Below are 13,209 nucleotides of genomic sequence, written 5' to 3' on the forward strand. Positions count from 1 at the left end.
TATGCCTCTATTACAGCATGGATTTTCTGGCAGCTCTGGCTAATGGGAAAAGCCTTGTTCCTCATCAGTTTACTGGCATATTTCCCTGCTTTCATTGAACCAGGAATTAAATCAGTTATCATTGCCATCTGAAAGTTGGTGAGGCATTGGCACAGCTGCCCAGGGAAGCTGTGGGTGCCTCATCCCCGGGAGCATTCAAAGTCAGGTTGGATGGAGCCCCAGGCAGCCTTATCTGGCAGGTAGTAGCCCTGACCATGGCAGAGTAGGTGGAACTGGATGGTCCTTAATGTCCCCTCCAACCCAAGCCATTCAAGGATTTTATCATTCTCTGAAAGATAAGACCAAATAGCTGCTGGAAGGGGTGCGGAACTATTTTGTAGGGATATATTAGAACAAACTTTATTTCAATAGCATATCACAGAGTTGCATGAAGTACACAGATGCGTCTTCAGGAATTCTCACATCATTCATGTGCAGGCATTGTTGCTTTTTTTAATTCACTCTTCATTGACTTCTCAGAAATATTGTGTCAGAAAAATTGTACAAATGACATCTTAGGAGATACAGAGTGGCATCTTTCTCTACGACCCACAGAAAATGCTAAAGATTAATTTAATGCAATGAAAATTTCTTTCATACAGATGGATGTTTTGTATAAACTTCAGCCTTCACAATTAATGCCCTGTGGTACCTGCAACTGAGAAAAGATTTTTCAGAGTCTAATGTCCTTGGAGCCTTACAAAATATTCTCTCAAATCATTTATTTGTATTTGGTGAAGATTATTTAGTCTTTGGTATATTTTAATAGTTCTATTTTATTTTACTTAATTGATTAACATCACAAATAAAAAATATGGAATGAAGAACAAGAGTGATATATGATAGCCTAATTTTGCAACTGCTTTGTAGTAGTTAATAATTTTCTTTTTCTTGAGGGAAGAGCTGACTGCTTCCCTATTTTGAATTACATGATTTGTTTTGACACTTAGATTTCTTCAATGTCTTTTCATCAGTGGAAATATACTAATAAAACAATGGTTGACCACTAGAAGTAGATAAAATAGAATGCTATCTCTTCATTACAATCATACTCTTTCTGAACTACTTTTTTTTCCCTGCAGGACGGTTCTATTTACCCTGACCTCCGTAGTTGTGCTTGTCATCACTACCGACTGGATCAGCTGGGACAAGTTGAATCGTGGATTTCTGCCAAGTGATGAGGTCTCAAGAGCATTCTTGGCTTCTTTTATCTTAGTGTTTGACCTTCTTATTGTCATGCAGGTACGTTTTCTTAATGTTCCATTCCCGCTGCCAAGGCTGCCTACTCACTCTGTTTCCACTAGAGCACAAGGTGTTTTGCCAAGACTATGTAAAGATAAGTAAATATTTAGTTTGCAATCACTATTAGTGGAGGCATTGTGTAACATCATTCTCAGTGACTTTGCAAAAACCCTCTTGGCCTTTCATAGTGAAAACATTGCTGATATCTTTTCTTAGACTACCAAAAAGGAATTTCCAAATTAGAATGTTTTCTGGAAAAAAAAAAAAAAAGACATCAGAAAAAGAAAGAGAAGCTGGTTGTATAAATTCATAGCTTAAGTTCAAAGGAGGGAGAAATCCAGATAAAGAATGAGTTCTATATTTCAAGCTTTTACAATACTCAGTATAGTACATTATAGTGGCATTTTAATAGATGAAAATTAATATTTGCTATTAAGATTCTACTTTCCACTTTGATACGAACATTTATGTACTTTCTTTGATGGCAGGTACTCGTATGCCTTCTGATAGTGAGGGTAGCAAGGGAGATAATTCCCTGTAGTCTGCCCGACGTCTGCTCCTTTGAATCTAGCTGTTAAGAAAGGTGTCTGGGTCACAAGTGTAGCCAGAAAACTTTCTTTGTATGGTGCCATGCACTACCCTTTGATTTTTCGGTAGTTTGAGTCTTCTGTGAGAAACTCACCCAGTGCCCTGTGAAGAACAGGGTCATTTGGCCTGAGACAAGGAAAAGGAGTGTCAAAACCTGAATGACTTTTGCTGTTAGTTCTAGACATGTCAGGCTGTAAAACTGAACCTTAGCATCTGAGAACTGATGGGTCCTTTCTTTGCAATATATTATTAACTAACTCTGCCAGAAAAGACCATTTCTGAGACAGTTAGCTCTCTTTAATGAGATATCTATTACTTCTATAATTATCATAGAGGTGACACTGCACTGGCACTCAGAATTTATCACTGCTGTACCAAGGCCGCATAATGTTGAATAGTTCAGCTTTATTTTCCAATGTCCACCACTGTTCAGTGTTCACTGTTGTTCTTGGGTAGGACAAGAAGGATGGGAAATGGAATTCTATTTCAATTTCTAGCTTTCTGGTGTTCTCTTTTCTTCATTTCACATTTTGTTTTGTTTACTCTTTCAGAAAGATTCAAGGGAATGTAAAATAAATGATGGTACTTCATAGGGCTATAATGAAAACGTGAATGAAAATACATGACATGTCAAGCTGCACTGAATTTGATATTGTTTGCCAGGTAGAGAAACAGACCTGTCTTGATATCAAATAATTATTGTCATCCTTTTGACTTTGAAAAATGGAGCTTCAGTACCTCAACCTTGGAGTCGTTGAATTCAGGGAATTTTATTTGAAACAGCCTGTCCTAAGTACTATTTCATGTTTTTCCAACAACAAAATGAGAGTCTCCTCTTAATTGCATTTTTGACTGATGATAGTGTGATTGAGTTATTTATTTATTTAAAGTTATTTATTTGGCATGTGAACTAAGTTTGGCATGTTTTATTTATAGTGTAGTTCTAGCATCATTGCCATTCTACTACAATAAAATCAGATTTAGACAGCAAAGCATTAAATCACAAGTAAAAATGATCAGGATCGTGATTATTTGAATGAAGTGTGCTTTAGAATTAAACACTTCCAGAAATTCTTTTTTATAGTATTGTCTGTTTCCAAATTTTTATTTTTTTTTTTCAGATTTAACAAACTTTAACAGCAAACTGATAAAATTATCTCCAAAAAAATTCTTGGCATTATTTCTGTTTGAGGCTGATGTTAAATGAGAACACAAATGAAGACTTTTTTAATTTACTGAGTGCAAACATCTTCTGTTCATTTGAACAGTGGCATTAATGCTGCAAGTGTAACTGCTTTTAGCAACAAGAGAAAAATGGAAACCCGTTCTCAGTGCTGTGAAAAATAATCACACAACTGTGGAGGACAACTTTGCTTGTTTAGTATTATTAGAATTTCATGTTTGTCTAAGACCCACGTATACAGCATGAAAAAAATTGTCTCTGCCCTGAAGATCTAACTCTTTTCAATTAGACATAAGTCAGACAGACGTGTGAAGAGGAGAACACAAACAGCTAAACTTATATGGACAGTTATGCATGAGCGATGCTTAAGGGTAGGTGCACTTTTTACCTTTGTTTTCCATCCCGCAACAAGCTCTGGCTGCCTCCCAGCATCACTGTCCTTTTAATGTGTAAAGGCTCCTTCAGTCCAAGTGATAAATGGGATGTTCAGGGGACAAGTCAGGAGGCAAGCACAGATGAGATGTGGAGAAGAAGGCAGAGACTTGTGACTGAAATGTAAATGTGAAAGTTATGACAGTAAAAATACTTGAGTCAACAGAAGAAGATGAATCATGAGGGAGGCTGCAGGACTCCAGCATGACCACGTGGATAGGGAGGCTGACTTGTGGCTCAGGCTGTGCTCCCACTGCTTCCACTTCACTTCAGGGAGGGAATAAAAAAGACCTCACCTACCGGTTTTAGATATCTGCTGTTTGTACATCTCCATCTCTTTTTAATCAGTGTTTCCTTATAGTCAGTGGAGAGGTTGAAGTACAGCTGAAGTGCTTTTAAGCATACACAGTAGGCTGAGATGTTACATGTCCTACCAGTGCAAGTTTCTTTCCTCTGAGGATAAACAGACCCAGTGTGGGTAGCTAGAGAAACCATCCTTCAGCCATTTGCAGAAGAGAGGCTGTGAGGATGGTATATCCAAAAGGTCCTTCTCAGCTATTGTCACTCTGCTCATGTTCAATCAAGGGGAAGCTCAGGCCATGTCTGAGTGCTGCAGGTAGGAAGATCTCTGATTCTCTCACTGCTTCCAGACTGCAGTGTAAAGAAGAGTCTGTGTCTAGGACAGCGTATCAGAGATAACTGACATTCCAGGCTGTTGGAGAGGCTTCTAATCCTGCTTACTAGGACATTTTATCCAATGTAAATAATAAGACTGATTTTTAAAAATATATTGCATGTTTTCCCACAGAGAAACAACAGATCAAATTCAGTCCAGTGCAGGAGAGCATCAATTAATTTTAAGGGATATATTTGCTTGTAGTAAGAAACAGCTTTATGACCTTTTTTTTTCTCCAACTATATAAAAGTGATGAAGTTAGTCATGTTCGCAGCATGTTTAATTGTGCCTGCCCTGATCATTGAGATGCTGAGACACTGACATATGTGTGTTCCTGGCAACTATAGCATTCCTTGCTCTACATGGGCGGCATTCTGTTTTTAGTCTTAGCTTCAGACTGGGTGCAAGACCATGCGTAATAAAACTGGATGTGTAATAATGCTATTATCATGTACTAGAACTTTTACTATTTTAAGGAAATAAATTACATTTTTACACCCATATGCAATGGAAAAGCTGTTAACTGAATGAGTAAGTATGAAAAATGTGTCTGTAATCCCACCTTCCATATCAGAGCAAGCAGACAGCAGATCATGCTATGTACTATTCTGTGTTATTTTTCTAATGATGTTCCCAGCAAGTTTGCCAACGGGTAGGAGCCTGTAGTGCCTGGATTATTAAGTCTCATGTGTGTGGGGCTGATGGATTGTTTCAGCCCTTTCGTGTCTTCCATGAGCAGGTTTTTCCAGACTTCTGGAAGACCGTGGAGCTTTTCAGCATCTCTGTGGAGTTACACGTCATGGCAATAGCTACCTTGCTGAGCACTTTGCAAATCCTGTGGTATTAATTCTTGCTGTTCTTATGATTCACTGCAACTTTTTATCTGACAGCGCAATCAAATACAAAGTCAGAGCAGTCTAAACTCTAGCTGAGAATAAGCCAGGCATTGCTTATGGCTAAGATTCTTTGAGAAATCTCTGATGTATCCAAAACCTAAATAGCAAAATAATCCCATTAATTCCAGATGGGAATATGGTTGTAAACAGGGAGTATTTTTCCATCTGGATAACCTGAAAGAAATTGAGGTCAAAGAGAGTTAGATAATTAACCACATTTTTTTATGAGTCGTGCCGCATCTCCCCTTATGTAAGTGCTACAGTATCAGCACATGGAAAAGATAAAAACCAATTTCCAAATGCATTTTTCGTACTATTTTTGTCTTTTAATTACTGTATCATGTAACTGTAGATCACTCCTTGCTACTACAGTTGAAAACCCACATTTTTGTTGGTATCCTGTCACTTTATTTTCTTCTGCAGACCATCTGATCTTCTGTCTTTGGAGGAGTATTAATAAGAGAATTGGAAGGTTAACAGATTGAGGAAAACCTGTCCTCAGGCTCACGTGTGTTTTTTTTTCTTCTAGTTCTTTGCATTTCCCTAAAAAAATAGCTAATTTAGCTACTTCGTGACATTCATTATGATTATATATGTCATTGTTTAACTGAAACTTTGGCAGCAAAAGGGAACAGAAACTGCTCTTTTTAAAATATATATAAAGCAGGAACAGTTTCATTTATTCTGTGTTATCCTGGCTTTGCACTAATGGACAAGCTGTTTTGTTTGCAGTGTTGAGTGCAATGTGAGTCCATTAAAAACCACCATCAGTAGCATCAAGTGCATTCAAGAAGCTAGAATATTCTTAAAGTAAAAAGTCTTGTCCACACAAAATGGGCAAAAACTTGACTTTTGGAGAGTTTTTATTTTCTTAGAAAGTCTATTTAACTTTGCAAACCTGCTTTGTCTATGACTTTTAGCTGGCTTTACACTATGGAATTTGATAGCATTAATTTAATCAATGCAAGTAAGAGGAGAGTACTGATTACTTATGCAGAATACACAGGTATAGTAGCTTTCCTTCAAAGCAACTAAGCAATATATGATTTTGTGTTCATAGAGAAAGCACAAAATAATTTGTCATTCTGTCAGAGTAGATCCTTTCATCTGTACATTTGGTGTAAACATTTCCTTGTTTCCTTACAAGCAGCAGCATGAACTACTAACCTATAGTTTCTTCCTGAGGAAGGCACCAAATTCTGAATGAAGAGCTTAAAAAGATTAACCCTTTTGCCAGCCTGGCTTCGATGTGTTCCTTTTTCAGTTTGCATGTTGTTTGATCAGAGCTGGTTTCTGCAACTGTCCTTCTAAAAGCCTCCCATCCGGCATGAGCTTTTCTGAAGTGAATATTTGAATGTCAGGGCACGTTCCTTCAAACCTGTGTTAGGTGTCGTAGCATTTGCAAACACAGTAATAAAATAAAAACCAAAACCCATAAGAAACATCTGTGTTGGTGAAGTTGCCAAATAACATGCACGTCATCTCTGACACTCAGACCTTCTGCATGCGGGGGGGTCGTTATGTTTTATCTTCATTTACTGCTTGCCCTTTCAAGATGGGAATTCAGACAGAAGGGCAGGTGACCAGTGACAGGTGTTTCTGTGGAGCCAGGGTAGATGGAAATTCACCTTTGATAAAAATGACAGCAGATCCACTCCTCTTACTGGCATCCCTAGTTGTTGCCATATGGCTTTATTTCACAGTGAGGTGCCTGTAGCCATATACCTGGAACATTATTTTTTTTTCCTGATATTATGTGGAGTGTTTCATTTTGCTTGTCACTAGCCAATTTTAGACACATCTGTCAAGCAGTATAGAAAAATGGGTAAGTATTTTGATCAGTTATTGTGTTGAATTATGTGTTTGCTGAAGAGCCCAATGGTGAGGGATGGGTGTACAGTGCTCTACCTCTCATCAACTGCAGGGTCTCTGGAAGAAAAGGAGACAAGTTCAAGTGAGGTAACCAGCTTAACCCAGCTGGTGGCTGAGCACCACACAGTCACTTTCTCATTCCCCCTTTTCCCAGTGGGATGGGGAAGAGAATTGGGAAAAAATCCACCAAAGTAGAGCTTGTGGGTTGAGATAAAACTATTTACTAAGATAGAGAAAAAAGATAATAATTATGACAAATATATATATTTATATATATATGTATATAACAAGTGATGCACAAGGAATTGCTCACCACCCTCTGAGTGATGCCCTGCTAGCCCCCTGAGTAGCAAGAGAGAGCTAGAGGAACTCACACCTCTTCAAAACTCCTTCTGCTTTATGTCAGAGGGTATGGAATATCCCTTTGGCCAGTTTAAGTCAGCTGCCCTGGTTCTGTTCCCTCCCAGCTCCTTGGGCCCTTCTCTGTGAATGGTCTTGGCTCTGTAAAGCACTGTTTAACTGAATCTATAAACATCAATGTATTATGATATTGTTTTTCTGCTAGAACCAGAACATAGCATCATACCATGCACTCCAAAGAAAACAATCCCAGCTGAAAGTAAGACACTGTAGAGGCAGCCTTTCTATAGGTCGCCATAGATTTTTCTTCCTACAAGTCTCTTATGTAGGAGACTTTTTTCTTCTCTTATGCCCTTTCTATATCTTCATCTTTCTGTGGATCGTGGAAATGTTCCTTATCAGCATCAATGTAAAATATTTAAAAATAGCACTTGAAATAAAAGTGAATTAGAAGGACTAGACAGGAACAGTTTTTGATCTACAGCTTCACTTTGTTCACACTTAACACAAACTAAATTGACAGACTCAAGTACAGTCCTAAACACTGTTCTACAGATAACATTTCTCATGGCATTGTTGACACCATGGCATTTCTGGAGCACAGGCCTTATGAGGAGCGACTGAGGAAGCTGGGATTGTTCAGTCTGGAGAAGAGGAGGCTCAGGGGAGACATTATCACTCTCTACCGATATCTGAAGGGAGGTTAGAGTGGTGTGAGGGTTGGGCTCTTCTCCCGTTAACAGTGATAGGTTAAGAGGGAATGGGCTCAAGTTGCGCCAGGGGAGGTTCAGGATGGATATTAGGAAAAAATTCTTCTCAGAAACAGTGGTCAGGTGCTGGAATGGGCTGCCCAGGGAGGTGTTGGAGTCACTGTCCCTGGAGGTTTTCAAGAAATGTTTAGAAATTGTACTGAGGGATATGGTTTAGTGGGAAATATTGATGATATGTAGACGATTGAAGTGGATGATCTTAGAGGTCTTTTCCAACCTTGGTGATTCTGTGATTCTATGATTCTTCCTGCTGGTTCAAACACAAGATATTGCTTGTCCTAGAAGTACCGCTTTTCTTGAATCTGTGTGAAATTTCTTGAATCCACAGCTAGTACTCTTGCATTTATATCTGCACTGAATTTCTTGGTCCAAAATTGCTTTCCTTTATTTCGCTGAGAGTTACACTTTTTTGGAGCTGTCATGTCTTTCTCCTTTGGCTTTTAAACACAGGACAGTAGCTCTCCTGAGCTCCTCCTTATTCCCATCAGATACCTGTTTCCTCCTATATTTCTTATATGTTCTGTCTAGGGTTGGGTTATTTCCTGGCTATCACGCGCTGGCAGGGACAGGTTACTGTCATCCCAGAAATTCTCTACTTGACAGCTCAGGAGCAAACAGCTGAGAAGGGAGTCCCAGAGAGCAGGCTGTCCCTTTCCTGGCAGGTACGTGAGTACGTGCAGACTCAGAGCAACCTGTGCAGGCGTCCTCCACCTTCCTTCTTCATGTTACCATTTTCTGTGGACAAAGCAGTAAGAATGAAAATGCAACAAAGAATAATGTATTGCATTTGAAATGCATTACTTTTATTTTCAAGAGAAACAGCTTTTGAGTTTGATGAAAATGTATGTAGAAGTTATGTAAAAGGGTGATAAGGAAAAGAGGAGAGTACTGTATTATTATGTGTAATTATAGCACAGAAGACTTCACTGGAATATTTTTGAGATTCAGGTGGATGTATTAATTCCTTTTGAAAATCCCCAAAACATTCATTTGTCCCCTTCCCATGCCCCATTATAAAGTACGGTTTATTTCTTCAAAACTTTCAGTTAGTTTGGGACTAAGAAAATGCTAAGTAAAATGATTCCGCTCAGAGAAAGGATGGGTGTATGTTGTCCATTATCGTGCAGTCTATACTTTGCCTTTTTAATGAGTTGCCCTGGTTTATACTTCAGTGTTCTCATTCTGTGCTTGTCTAGTTTGATAACTGGCACCATCATTTTATGCTGTGGATTTTTCAAATGAGACATACAAAGTACTGTATTTTTAAGTACTTTTCCTCCTTTGGACCGCTTGAGGATGGTTAAATCTTACTTGGACATTATATTTGTCTCAGGCATTATAGATTCAATTTGGGAGTTTCTTCCAGCTGCTGTAACTTGTTATATTTGTGCTGTCCTGAATCCTGTCATGCCAATCCATGGCAGCCTAGAGCTGGGCGCTTTTTAGCTCCATGACACAGTTCCTCATTTGCTGGGAAGGAACAACTGCAGTTCTTTTCTTTCACTAGTTGTCTGATTGTCTCCTTAGCCCCTAAGGTGCTCAGAGAAGGATGCTGTCTGACTTGGTAATGCTTTCAGCATAATCAGGCAGCAGTCCCAGCTGCAGCCCCCCTGGCTCTGAGATGACTACACACAAAATGAATTAGCTCAGGAAGCTTCTCATTTGTCACAGTTGTTCCCTTTTACCTTGACAATGGGTATCTGCCACGCATGTGACACTGTAGCCATTCTTTCACAGGCATAATGAAGCAGTTCTCCAAAAGCAGACTTGCTATTTTCACACGCTGCTCCCCTGTAAATGCTGTATCCAGCTCAAGTACACAGAAAAGATGAATTCTAGAAGCAGGAAAAGCTGGAGATTGTTTGCAATTCTTTCACAGAACTATTCTGATCTTTAATTGCAAACAGAGTCTTTTCACAGATTCTGCTACCATCAGTGTGTGATAGGCTTTGTTGCTGGGGCATAAGTCTGAGGATGCATTGCTTAATATTATATTGCAGTGATATATGTTGAAATAACAGTAATGGTGACATTCAGATAAATTTCAGTGCTCCACAGCAGTGCTTAGGAATATATTATTTGACCAGAACTCTGCTTTGTAGTGAGCCTTGTTAATGCAGGTTTTTTTCTCAGAGTGAAAAATCTGAGATGAGATTCAACAGATTCAGCTGTTTTTAAAGTAATGGAACTGTTTGCAATTTGTAAATGCAACCATGTACGTTAAAAAAAGAGAAAAGATAAACCTCAGTGAGCCATCACTAGCTAGAGTGACAAGTTTTATGCCTACCCACAATGTATATTTAGCCAAGCAGTGTACTGAATTTACAGGATGTAGTGACAGGTGATATGTGGACATTTGAAGTCCGCTGAGCAACAGCACTGAGCAGAACCAGCTTGGTTGCACTTAATCAAACAATGACAAGAATATGCCTAATACTGCTAGCCGATGTGCATTAATTCTGCAAATCTGATTGAATGGCAATTGTTTATGCTTCCTCAGAAAGTTTGAAGGCTGTAATGTGAATAAACAAAAAGATATGCTTATTTTTATTCTGAGTTCTTCTTATGTCCAATACAGCTGCTGCTTTTTTTTTCTATAGCAGAAGGGACATGTGTAGTTAATCACTGAGTGTCTTGTAGTAATGAGTACATTAGAAATGTTTGCATCTGTTAGAGCCAGACTTTATTGTACCCATCAATAGATAATTGTCCCTAGTTCTTTCTAATGATTTGAAGTTACAGTTGCAGTGGTTCCTGACTTTGAACTAACACTTAATTACTCAGCTGTGCTGTGTTTGGAGTCACATCTCGTGGGTCATAAGTATTGTGCAAGTGTGGCCTTATTTCAGCAAAGCTTCTCCTCTCCTGCAGACCAGAAGCTAAAATGTTTCTCTTTCCTAGAGTCTGCCCATGTTTGCCTTCCCATTAGGGAGAGGAGTTTCCCCAGACTAACGCTTACCAGACCTGACAGATAAACTGGGTACCAGTACTGCCTGACACAGTGTGAATCTGCCTTTTCCACTGGAGCACTGAAACAATGAAATCAGCATGCCTATGGAGTCCTCCAGCTAGTCTCTGCAGTGGGCTGCAGCTTCGGGCTATATGACCTCTCAGCTGGTCCCCAAATAATTAACCTCTTAGTCTCTTCCTAGGCAGTATTTGCTATACCATTTTTTTCATTAAGATTCCTTAGAGCTCTGCATGATCCAGTGTGTGCTGTAGGAGCATTAAGGGTGCTGTAGTTGTGGAAATTGTACACAGATTAAAAAAAAGATGTTAATCAAGGAGGTACCCTCACCAATTCTGTTGTCATCTCCTCCTCAGTAACCTTGGAAACTTATATTTTTGTCAGTACATTTATGGCTTGCACCTCTGCAGCATTAGTTCCCTGATACAGTTACCCAGAACACCACATCGTTGCTGTCATTTTGGGCAGTGGTTTTATTTCATCTTTTAGGGGCAGGCATTCCAACTCTTCCTTTCATACAAAATCATCTTCAATTTCACTCTCCATCCGCTCTCGGTGAGTTGTGCTCTGATGTGGTTTCTCATATCAGGTACTCTGTGAGAAATAAAATGATTTAAATTGTGGCTAGGTAATCCATTTTATCACCTGGAGATGAAAATGAAAAAACAGTGTACATCTCTTTCTGATGTATCTTGGTACGGATTTAAGAACATAATCTTATAATCCTTCTTGGATGGCTCTTTGCTTTTAGTTTCTCTCAGGTGATCTTTGGGCTTACCTATACGCAATGCACAGCACGCATTGGGTTTATGATTACACTTCATTCCACTTCAGAACTGTATGCCCAAAGCAGAGAAACAGAAAATCCTCAGCAGCAGCAGTGATACCATGTGCAGCATTTGGGATAGGTGGTGGAGCAGAAGTGATCTGCCATATCCATGTTAGAGGAATCAAAAGGGACTGCTTGCTGTCCACAACAGCACTTTTTGATGGCTTTGATTCGTGCTTCCTATGGCTGGAAGATCTGCTCTGGCCACCCAGACAGTCCCGCAGCACTTCTGATCACCAACAGCTTTACGTCGCAGCAACCACCAGTGGCTGCTCCCTCTGAGCATGTTCTCTTGGATTCAGCCTGGCCCTTTTGTTCTGACCTTAAGTTGCAAAGCAGCAGCTACATCTTCTGAATGAATGTTAAGTTCTCCTGGGGATGTTCGTGGCATCTAGACCAAACAATTACTGCACTAATTTATATTATACAAACTTCTGCTATTCCTCAAGGTCGGGCTGCAAAGATTTGCATATCTAGACAAAGTGTTCCCTATACAGGGAAGGAGACAAAGGCAGCACACAAACAATCCTAATGTCAGAAACAAGCAGTCCGTAATTTAAGCAAGCACAGAGTTGTACCTAAAAATGGTGTTAAAATGAGACAGCACTACTGAAGCTGCAGAGTCATGCATTTAGGAGTTTTTAAAAGGCCAGAATTAAGGTCACTGGAATAAACCTTTCACCCCCACTGTATTATGATGCAATTTTTAATTATCTGTTGGCACCCATTTTCCCACAGGACCTCTGTCTCATTGGCAGCACTGGATGAATGGTGTTCACTTAGCAAGAAGCTACTCAGTATTTTGTTTTACCCATTTTGTGCACTGTGTGGCCCTAGGCCTTACTTACTGTGCACTACTGAGACCTTGATATGAAGATGGAATCATTCATTTCCTTGAGAGCTTTTTTGTGGCAATAATTGCCGCAGTTCCTGAGGGCTTTTCTAACATTAATGTATTTATCTTCACAATAGCCTTCACAACTGGAGTATTATTGTCTCTTATTGTCCACATTTTATACTGAGGCGCGAAGAAATTAAAGTCAAAGGGTCCCTAATTTGAGATGTCTGAGGACATTATTATGAAAATGTATGTTATTACCCATCCTTTAGCTGAGCGGTTAGCTAACTGGGGGCAGAAGAATCTAGCATGTAATTTCACTAGGCGTAGACAGAGACACATATTTATTTGATGTAATCTTATTTATTATTATACTGACAGCCCTATTTCCCAAATGGTTGTAGAAGCAGCTTCTTTGCTTGTTCTAAGTGGTGGCTATGACAGTGTCATGCAGTTGGATCCATTAAAAAGAAGAAAGTTACTTTTTTCCTGTACTAGGCACTACAATATTCTTAC

General features: G+C 39.3%; 1 protein-coding gene across 3 annotated transcripts in view; it reads left to right on the forward strand.

The window, feature by feature from the left end:
• Positions 1-13,209, forward strand: part of TMEM117 (transmembrane protein 117) — a 199,759-nt gene that overhangs the window by 156,935 nt on the left and 29,615 nt on the right. For all 3 annotated transcript variants that reach the window (XM_090137909.1, XM_031589562.2, XM_090137914.1), the window contains one exon: positions 1,122-1,281. In XM_090137909.1, the coding sequence (XP_089994035.1) occupies positions 1,122-1,281 (160 nt within the window). The remainder of the gene's footprint in view (positions 1-1,121; positions 1,282-13,209) is intronic.

Source organism: Phasianus colchicus, chromosome 1 (assembly GCF_987193195.1).
Source record: "Phasianus colchicus chromosome 1, bPhaCol1.hap1.1, whole genome shotgun sequence".
Taxonomy (NCBI): Eukaryota; Metazoa; Chordata; class Aves; order Galliformes; family Phasianidae; genus Phasianus; species Phasianus colchicus.